General features: G+C 39.2%; 1 protein-coding gene across 1 annotated transcript in view; it reads right to left on the bottom strand.

Moving 5' to 3' along the window:
• Nucleotides 1-2,000: 2,000 nt before the first annotated feature.
• Nucleotides 2,001-11,455, bottom strand: part of LOC118426245 (growth hormone secretagogue receptor type 1-like) — a 41,570-nt gene continuing 32,115 nt past the window's right edge. The window contains exons 3-6 of the mRNA XM_035835516.1: nt 7,756-7,864; nt 7,160-7,261; nt 4,560-4,740; nt 2,001-3,492 (exon numbers count right to left, since the gene is read on the bottom strand). Of these exons, the coding sequence (XP_035691409.1) occupies nt 2,722-3,492; nt 4,560-4,740; nt 7,160-7,261; nt 7,756-7,864 (1,163 nt within the window). The 3' untranslated portion in view covers nt 2,001-2,721. The remainder of the gene's footprint in view (nt 3,493-4,559; nt 4,741-7,159; nt 7,262-7,755; nt 7,865-11,455) is intronic.

Here is an 11,455-nt window from a genome sequence, read left to right as displayed (position 1 = left end):
TTGATATTTGCATTATAGCTAACATGACTATAAATATACACAGGTAAACTGCACATAACATAGCTACAACATAGATTTATACAATAAAATGTGCATTATAGTAGGACTTTAAAACACCACGTCTTTATACCGAAGATAGAATACAACTTTTTTATGAACATGTACAGGTAAAAGCTATCATTAGATCAATGACACTGAAATTCAATACATCATCCATACATGTATACTATCGACGCATGTATTAGGCCGCATATGACATCGGTCACTCTGACTAGATTATATGGCATATAAACAATTTTCGTCCGTTAAAACAGCCGTGCTCATACCGTAAATCGCACAAAAAATGCAAATATAAACATGTACCGTAAGTTGAAAAAAGTTTTATCGTAAACTTATTCCTCGCTCAATTTCACAAAATGAATTTTAAGCTCTGGGGGAAGTTTCGTTTTTCAAAATCTCCCAAGAAAATGTGAAAGAACGAAAATTAATAGGTTATTGTTTATTAGCTCAGTCATTTGTAGAAGTTAACTGATCACTTAGATTTCATTTTGAAGGCATTTGGGGGGGGGGGGGGTACAAATATTATTCGCACGGTCGCACCATTTTTGCAGCGCCCAGAGGATGTCATCCACGTAATGAAATCACAACAGACAGAAAGAAACATATTATTTCAAACAGTTGGTATAATTTTTAACGACCTGTTTACCATTTCTGAAATCACCAAAACACTACGTTTCTACTAAAATCACAAAACTTAGTCATATGCAGAACGTGGGACAGTTCATTAACCACTGCCTTCAAATATGAAGGCAAACCCAACAATGATATTGATAAACATAGTACCTTACGGTCGATTAGAAATTATATTATATATTGTTATATATTCCATTTCTTACGTCGAGACCGTACATGCAGTTAGCCTTTGGATATGATTTTTTCAGATAAAATATTCATATAAACATGCGGAATCACGCAATTCTATTATGGATGTATGATAGAATACGTGCTGTATGGAGTTACTAGTCACAGTCGTTGCAATTGTAAAGGGAAGTTAGCTGCCCAAGTTTGACAAATAATGAACGAAGGTGACTTCTCAGCGTTTGATAGATTCTCTCCGCCGTCAAATAAATGGACTGGTGACGTTTGTTGGCTTTAGGAGACAGAAATGACCAAGAAAAGTACCCCAAACGTTATCATTTACACCCCCATCCCATTCCATCTCGCTGTGAACACGCTGCGACCGAGTTTCATAGATAAAAACATCATCGCAATCCATCCAAAGATATTAGACCGGAAACACAGAAATAGACACAAAAACAAAACTGCAGATCAGAGGCAAACAGCTAGGAGGCCTAAATTTACACGACATAAACCCTAATTTAACACCTATCTACGACCTATAAATCAACAACACGACTTATATTTGACACATATTTGACCCAAAAAAAACGTTACAGTACGAAGGTCAACAAACAGGGGGCCTGAATTTGATCATCATATTACACCCACCTTACATTACAAAACCAGCGCAATCCTTCCAGCGACTTTGCTACTCTCTGTTCGATAGATAAATTCAAGTACATTCTGGGAGGCGATAATCCACATTGTGTACAAGTAGGCAAATATATCCACGATTGTTTATACCGTAGAACCAATAGTGTAAATGACATGCTAGACCCTTTATGTTGATGTATCCATACCTATAGATATCCATATATATATGTGTTTAGTTGTACTGTAAGTAGTTGTTATACATGTAGACCTTACGAAAGTCGCTGTACTTTTGTCGTGTCAATAAAGATTGTTGTAATATATCTCCATACGTCATCTGGATCCAAAACAGTACTTCCATTTTCATGGAAGTAAAAAAATGATTTTTTTTCACTTTGTATGTTTTTTGTTTGTTTTGTTTCAGTGAAAATTTTATATTTTGCATCATATTCCAATTGTGTAATTCTTGACTTCACATATGCCAAGTGTGAAGTCAAGGATTGCATTTACACAAATCCAATTTAGGTCGCAAGGAGACAATTTTCGCCTATAAAACTACATGACATGATCTAAGTAGACGCCATAGGTAACTCGAATTCAATTTAAAATCTGTATAGAAGACGCAAACTGGTAATTTGTAGCTTGCGGGGTATAATTGAGGTCTCCGTGGCATCGTAGGGGGTAGGGGGAATCATTGCGTATTTGGAAATATTGGCATTTCGCAGGGGAAGCGATTGGAGGAACGAACTTAAGCTAAAATAGGCTAAACAACTTTTTGTTTCCGAGTTAACCCTGTATTACCGTTTGTCAGGCCTAGCAAAAAATGTAGTGTTTCCGGCTACAATCTTGATTTTCTGTTTTCTTTTCTTTCTCTAGATCTTTTCTTTTTTCTTAGATTTTGTCATCCAGCAAAAGCAGTTTAACATGTAAAAATTAAATTCATCAAGACACTGTGTTGTTATTATCATAGTTACACATCGATGTGAAACAGTACAAACGTGTTTTATAAACTGAACAAAGTACACGGAAGTCTGTTTTGCATTTCATGACTTTGATCGAAAAAATTTATGTCTTGCCAGCAGCGGTCGAGACAAAAAAAGTCAACAGGTTTTTGATAGAGTCGATTACCTATATGGCATCCTTCGGTCAATATTGACCATGGTAAAATCCTAAATGAATGGTTAACCGAAAACATAACATCTTTTCCTAGGCCTCTTCAGCGTTGCCGAGCTAGAAGCTCTTAGACATGGGTGTGTTCGTATCTAACCCGTTATCTCCCACTACAGAGTCACCGTACACGTCTCTCAGAGACGTGCTGTTGGTGAGCCTGCTCGTCTCGGAAAAAGGTTTCAGGAGTGCGTCTGGCTGTAGGCCGTAGATCTGCACAACTTCGTCCTTCGGTGGCACTTCCATGTCCTGGTCCGAATCACTGAAATGGATCGTCGGGACCATCGAGACAATGGAGTTGCCTCTCACGTGTAGGCTAAGCGGAGAGGGTGTCGAGGTGACTTGTCTTGTAATTCTCCCCACTCCCTGATTCGCTGCGACACCGGTAGATTTTATGATGGGCAGCATTGGATACGCCTGTCGGTTGATGAAGCCCGGCTCGGCTTTGGTTCGGTGGACCCCCTTCCCGTGGATTTCTAGAGTGTTCCGGTAGCGAACGAGCCAGCAGCGGGTGTTGGTGGTCCTCTGGAGGGATGCAGACTTGTCCTTGAACCCCACAAGGCGGAGGAACGCGCTCCGGAACTGCGTGGAGAACAGCGTGTAGATGATGGGGTTTAGCGTGGAGTTCAAGTACAGCATGATCCGGAGGAAGACCACCAGGATGAGGACGTCGTGTTGGCCGAAGGCGTTGATGTCTTCGCGAGGAGCGAGGATGAGCCATAGCTGCACCACGCGCTGAGGGAGGAGGGACACGAAGAACACCACGACTACGGTGACCATCATGTACACTACGCGACGACGTGACCGCTGCCGCTCAACAAGACTGTCGCTGGCCTGCAGAAGATACAGTTGGGATTATTACGTGCTAACAATGCCCGTCAAACATGGTGGAAGACGAAACACATTTCATGTCAAACTGCTCTTTCTACGATTACGAAAGAAAAGAGCTATTTGAAGAGGCCACCAAATTCCATCCAAAACGACATCACCGAGAAAAAGAAAACAATTCTCCTTCTAACATCACAAAACCCACACATAATAGAAAAGGTGGGGATCTTTCGTCCTCCGCTGTCTTCGAAAGATGAGTCGAACCCAATAACCCAGGATCTAGAGTTAGCTTTTACTAGTTTTAGACTAGAGTAGACACCTGTGATATTGTTTTTACATTGTTTGAATCTCTCATGTTACCTTCAATTAGCCCACGGGCAAGAATTTGCAATAATTAAAAATATAAACTTTATATTATCATTATTTTCCAATTATTGCTAATGACACATATAAATGAATGGAACCATACCATTGTGAGCTCTCCACTACCTCTACAGTGCTATATTATATAACGAGTTTTGTTATTTATGTTTCGTGCAAATTGATAAAATTAAAAATGAACCAATCCAAATTCCTAGATGTAACACTGAGACCGGATCCTTAGGCAGATGTCTCACTAGACTGCACTAGGCTTCGCGAAGTGGCGCAATTTGTGGTGTGATTTGTTGCCTGAAATTGCGATTTTTATTTTTAAAAATTGCAATTGACAAAATGGCGCAAATAAGCACAATGACACAAATTTTGAATATCCTTTTATCATTGCAAATATCTTTTCAATGAACTCTTAAACATTGTACATGTGCAATTGTCTGTTTTTTTCTTGATTGAGTGGCAATACTGAGATATCCAATCAACATGTCTTGTATCCAACCCTATAATGTGACATTCCGGGCGCGGTCATTTTATTTGACTCACATTGGCGACTCATAGCTATATACGGTCGACGTCAGTGTGACCACAAGTGAAAATTTTCACAAATTTCGCAGTTTCCCAATTCCCTAGCGCAATTTTGCGCAGTCAAGTGAGATATTGATTAACATTCGCTTGTAGATCAGACATTCTCTAACGCGTACCTCCTCAGAGTTCAGCCGGCACGTGCCCACCATTTTCCGCCCGATGATGGAATACAGCACGCAGAGGAGAAGGATAGGCACGATGAAGAACAGAACGGTGGTGGTCAGCACGTAGGCCGTCTTCCACGGCTTGTCCACCTTCGTGTCGCAAACGGTGATAGCTGTGTCGTTTTGGTAATACCTGGAGCAAAGAAATCATCGTACAATGTAAAAGTGAACATCAGTGTTTTTGTGTGCCGCCACCAGTGGTACAAACTGCACAGGGTTGATGGATTACTCTGTCACCTATAACCTCTGGTTGCTAACGAGCTGACAAATCCAAATGTTCTTTACTAATCTTCGCCCTGACTGGAGCATCACTTTCATTCTATATACCTATTTTGTACTCTGTGTAATAGTAGTTGCCATACATTGTACCATGTGCAAATGTCGTGCGATAAAGTTCTCTCTTTCTTTGCCCTAGGGCTACTTGGGAATTCCCTCCGGGGAACGGAAGAATGCAGACTAGCATGATGCAACTACGCACGCGCGGAAAATAAATTCCTGACATGCCTGTACAATTCTGGGAATTCTTGACAAACGGACGCACACTACTACACTGTTAGGCTTGTCCATGAGGCGTCGCCAAAAATTTACACACAAGATACGGTAAATAGCAATTACTCATGACAATCAACTGGATATGGTTTGGAAACTGTCAGACGTCCCAGCCAGCATTCGTAATCTTTTGAATTGCATTGATATGATGGTTTCAAAACGCAATATATGGTCGTTGGTTTTAAATATTTAAAAATAATAGCAATTTGAAACCACCGTCCGTCGACTAGATATCCCTAGATACCCTGTTTTTAAAAATAGCGAATATAGGTTTACCTCACGGATAAAGGTGAACTAGTGTTAGCACAAGATGATTATTTTAGTCAAATTTTACATCTCTTTTCAGGAATTCATGTGGAAAGTCACAGAGAAGAAAATATATATCTACGAAAAGATGCATTGCGCAAAGTCCACAGCTTTCATCATTGGTAACAGGAATAAAGTGACATATACCAGAAATTTATCTCGCAGGATATTATAGCATCCACAAACTGAGAACCTATGATACTTGGAAACTGTAAGCAACTCCAGATATCCTTTAGATTTACCGCATTCTTGTTATCAATTGGGGACAGGTTATTTCTAAGCCATACATCCTCAGCAACAAGACATATTAAACGCAACCCACCTCACCCCACCCCGGAACACAGCGCACGATATGTATCATAAATACTCAGTTCCTGAAGTTTTAATATTTCATACATCACGTCTGACGTGATGTATGAAATATTAAAACTTCAGGACACGTCTATATCTAGAGGTGGGTAAAATATATTTCGACCCCTATAAACCCTACTCTACTGGGTAGCTGTAAAAGACTTAATCAAGGTTTCCTCTAGATTTAACATTTCATTTGTAATCCGGCCATGTTGATTTGATTACATGGATGACATCCAATCGCGCATCAATTTTCGGCTGGTCCAAAAGTTTTCAACCATACTGTAAATCGTACAAACCAGCTGCAAAATAAGCAAATACAGTCAAACCTGTATTAGGGGCCACCTCTACAGAGGGGCCACCTGTCCATAGTGGCCACTTTTTGTCGGTCCCTTGGGTATCTTATCTACAAGTTGCCACCTCTATACAGAGGCCACCTGTCTATAGTGGCCAAATTTGTCCGGTCCCTTGAGTGGCCGCTATAGCCAGGTTTGACTGTATATGCTTTACATGGAAAAAACGTATACTAATGTGTCATAGAATGTTAGAATGTCAACGTCAATTACAAGGTCAAAGAAGATGTGAAAGAACAAATATGAAGAATATATTGTTTGGTGAACCAAATTCTGTGTGTTCAGCCATTTCTGCAACCTATCTGATGACTTGGATTTCATAATGAATGCAACTTTCAGTTTTGGGGACCAACTTTTTTTGTTTTCACACTCACATAAGTTTTTTTTTGGTTTTCAGAGGATGTTATTCTTTTAATCAAATCAACATGGCCTGACTGTCAGAAACCAGATATTTCTCAAACGCACATACATGTACCGACTCCAACAACAAAGCCCCGAAATACACCATGTCTTTTAAGCAAGTGACAACAAATGCCCGTGTTGCATAAATCTAAAAAAATGTTTAATATGTTGTTTTTCCAAGTATCAACCTTTTAACTTCAAGAAAATTAATAGATCCGAAGTAACATAAATCAAGGAGGTTTCATGTGTAATGCGTTTGGGACTGCACTGTTAACAGCGACACCTAGCTTGCAGTACAAAATGACCAGTTATATTTTGCCCTGAAGAAGGTGACAGATGGGTACTGAAACGTTGGTTGTTTTACGTACAGTACATACTGTATGTACTGTTGTACATACTGAACTTAGTTGTGGACAAAAAGTTGTAGTTCTGATGAAACCTCATGAAATGATTAGATTTAGGTCCCCTAGAGCTTGTTAAGGTAAACAGGCTTTTCATCTGACGTCATCTACGCCATGTTGGATTGCAGCGTAAGTCTGTTAACCACACAAAGATTATCTCTAAGTGACATGATTGACAGGTAGATCTTACGTGGTTAGCTCGGCGATAGACAGGACCGGTGACCCCGCCAGCAGGGAGGTGACCCAGAGCAGGATAACGGCCCTCCATGTGCGACTGCTGGTACATACAGACCTGCGGAGAAATTATTAACACGGGGGATACAGTCAAGGAATACAAAATAGGACAAAACTTCTGAAGGAGTTAACACTACTTTTGTTCGCTTTTCTCTTTGATATATTCTTCCACACATGAATCAAATAATGTCCTTTGTGTATATAGTTCATGTGGGCATGTCTAATGTTGTGTGTGCGTATATGTGTATGTGTGTGTGTGTGTGTGTGTATGTGTGTGTGTGTGTGTGTGTGTGTGTGTGTGTGTGTGTGTGTGTGTGTGTGTGTGTGTGTGTGTGTGTGTGAGACCGTGCGTGTGTATGAGCGTATGTGTGTGTATGTATTGTGTGTGCGTGTGTGTGTGTGTGTGTGTTTGCGTGTTTGTGTGTAATAGTGTACGTGCGTGTACGTGTATGTATGTAGGTATGTAATGTGATGTATATTGATGTTTGGGCACACGTGACAAATAGCTCTTACTTTTGATACCTTGTATTTGTTTGATTTTCAACAGCTTACCTGGCCCTGAGAGGGTGAGTCAATCCCAGGTACCGCTCTATAGACACAGCCACGATAGTCAGCACTGAGGCCTGACAAACCACCACTTCCAGATACGGGACCAGCTTACCTGAAATATATAAAAAAAGAAGAACATCATTTAAAAATTGCTGTTTCCAAGAACATGTTGCCCTACATAATCCATCCGATGTGTAAACAGATACACCGTACACATTATCATATGACTTAAAACTAGTTCACTATTATCCGCGGGGTAGCCTTTATCCGTTGTGTCTGAAAACATGGTACTAGTATCTAGGGATATCAAGTCGACGGACGGTGGTTTCAAACTGCAATATTTAAAATGTTGCAACTTGAAACCACTGTCGACTTCATGTTCCTTGATACTCAATTAAAAAACAATACAGCGGATATAGGTTACCCCGCGAATGAGGGTGATCTAGCTTTAGATAACTGCTGAATTCAAACAAGGATTTATGTAAGATAGAGCCAAACTAAAGCCTGAAAATAAGAAAGTACTTGGTATGTCATATTCACAGCACGAACTCAATGTGCGTAACGGACAGATGTGCAAAGAAAACAAAGTGACGTCGCTTTTTGGACGGTAACTCATTTCGCAGATCGTTGCGTTTGTGCAGTTACTTTATCAACTATGTAAAAGAGATAGAAAGAGATATTTTTCCTGTAATATGATAGTCAATTTTTTATACTCGGCGTCGTGTGTGGCGTGTTAAACGGAATCTAGAGGTCCCGAGTTCGATACCCGCCGTGCCCCCGACGTTGTGCCCTTGGGAAAGCCACTTTACAAACCCTTACTCACTTCACCCATGTGTGAAAATGAGTAACTAACTTCGGTTGGGGAGGTAGTAGAAAAGACTACATTTACCTTCTGTCTGTACTATGTATTTGGTACTGGTAATGTAAGACTTGAGTGCAGTGCGACATTGTCCTTGTCTATCCAAAACCAAATGAAATTAAAAAAAGCTAAACAGCGCCGTTTTCTTCTCTGTGTTCGATATCAACTTAATCTTGCCAGAGGAGTAATTCTACCAAAACATAACTTTCAAGCTGTCATATCATGCAGCTTATTATTGCAGCTGTTGACGGATACAGATGTTCCTGAAGATTTGAAGTGGCTGGTCTAAAGCATAGAAAACCATGATCTATAGGATAGCCAAATTTTAGACCATACATCGCCGTTTTTTTCTCTGTGTTCGATATCATAAGCTTAATCTTGCCAGAGGACTAATTCTACCAAAACGTATTAACTTTCAAGCTGCCATATCACGCAAAGTGAATACGCTTATTATTGCAGCTGCTGACGGACACAGATGTTCCTGAAGATTTGACGTGGATGGTCTAAAGCATAGAAAACCATGATCTATAGGATAGCCAAATTTTAGACCATACAGTGCCATTTTCTTCCCTGTGTTCGATATCATAAGTTAATCTTGCCAGAGGACTAATTCTACCAAAACGTATTAACTTTCAAGCTGTCATATCACGCAAAGTGAATACGCTTATTATTGCAGCTGTTGGCAGATACAGATGTTCCTGAAGATTTGAAGTGGCCGGTCTAAAGCATAGCAAACCATGATCTATAGGATAGCCAAATTTTAGACCATACAGTGCCATTTTCTTCACTGTGTTCGATATCATAAGTTAATCTTGCCAGAGGACTAATTCTACCAAAAAACATTAACTTTCAAGCTCCCATATCACGCGAGGTGAATACGCTTATTATTGCAGCTGTTGACGGATACAGATGTTCCTGAAGATTTGACGTGGCTGGTCTAAAGCAAAGCAAACCATGATCTATAGGATAGCCAAATTTTAGACCATACATCGCCGTTTTCTTCTCTGTGTTCGATATCATAACTTAATATTGCCAGAGGACTAATTCTACCAAAACATATCAACATTCACACTACCAAAAATGATTTTTTTTCTTATTTTGCTTACCCCATGGACAATTCTTGTATGAAGACAAATATTCTTGCAGGAAGAAAATGTAGAATAATGTTCAAGCAAAACGAGAAACTACAAAAATTTTTCCAGACAGTTAAGCAAAATCTTCTTATTTTTTCTTATAATGCAAGAAAAAGTCTAGAAATTCTTGTTTTTTTTCTAACCAGATTCAACTCTCAAATTTTAAGAAATACAAGAATTTTTTTCTTCCTGGAAGATGAATATTCTGTGAGGAAGCAAAACAAGATAAACAAGAAAAAGCATTTTTGGTAGTGCAATTAGCAAGCTGCCACATATCATACGACGTGAATATGCTTGTTATTGCAGCTGTTAACGGATACGTATACAGATGTTCCTGAAGATTTGACGTGGCTGGTCTAAAGGATAGCAAACCATGATTTATAGGATAGCCAAATTTTAGACCATACAGTGCCGTTTTCTTCTCTGTGTTCGATATCATAAATTAATCTTGCCAGAGGACTAATTCTACCAAAACACATTAACTTTCAAGCTGTCATATCATGCAAAGTGAATACGCTTGTTATTGTAGCTGTTGACGGACACAGATGTTCCTGAAGATTTGAAGTGGCTGGGACCACTTAAAACACCCACGCTTGGTTACGTGGGGGAGGATTGAGTTGATTAAACAACGATGTTGTGTGTTCAGTGGAAAACCACATGGAAGAATTTTGGCGTCAAAACTGCAAAATATTCTACCTTAAGGTTTCAGGGTTGGCTAAATTGGCATTTTGACCTTCCATTTTTTCTCATTAATGAATAAAGAATGGAGCCGTAACGAATATTGGTAGATGGGCATCAACGAATTCTAAATCCGATTTTTTGGGGCCATGTGAATGACGTCATCAGGCTTTATTGTCCCTGATATAATTTTTTTATGAGAAAATACAGCACATTGGTACATACTACTTTATGAAACTATGATTTTCATGTGCATAATGATGAAGGCTACGAACTCACGTTTGCGCCAATTGATATCTGCTGATGATCTGTAGTTGTTAGAAAATGATTGCTTTCATCTAATTAAAAAAATCATATTGACATCTGCAACTATTTTGCAGCATATTTGCGTCATTATATTGGCACATTTTTTTGCGTAGGTCAACAAAGCAAAAACAATCAAGTCGCACAAAGAAATACCCAGCAATGCCATGGTTGACAACTGAAGCGGCAGACTTGATTTTTTATTACATTTATTTAGCCCTGAAAAGTATTTTAGGAGAGAAAACGTGATAGTTGGAAAAGTTGTGATAACTTGTTTTTAACGGTTATTTTAATGATTGTCTAGTGAATTAATGTGATAGAGGGGTGCTATCCCATTATTTATCTAGTAGACACACATTTAAATGTGATAGCACCCCTCTATCCCATTATTTTACTAGTAATAGATGTTAAGATTGTATCTACTGGTTAAGTAATGTGATATAATTGTGTCAATCATTATCACATGTGCAAGTAGTTAACACGTTTTTCGACAGAAACACATCAAACAATGTATTTTTTTAGATTCTTGTATTTCCCGAAGTGGAAAATATTGTCTTTGCCGGTGTGTTCTTATCCTTCTTTCGTCTTATAGATTTACATTGATGAAGAATTGAATGTGAACAATAACATGTTTACGATAGCAAAACTTGTATCGGTAATTACAAGTTTGCAATAGCAGAACCTGTATTGGTTTCGTAAAAGCCAAATTACTGGAGGGAAACACCCTGCA

This window comes from Branchiostoma floridae, chromosome 11 (genome assembly GCF_000003815.2).
Source record: "Branchiostoma floridae strain S238N-H82 chromosome 11, Bfl_VNyyK, whole genome shotgun sequence".
In the NCBI taxonomy this organism is placed as follows: Eukaryota; Metazoa; Chordata; class Leptocardii; order Amphioxiformes; family Branchiostomatidae; genus Branchiostoma; species Branchiostoma floridae.
The sequence above is the reverse complement of the archived record's forward strand: the minus strand, read 5'-3'. Positions and strand labels throughout refer to the sequence as shown.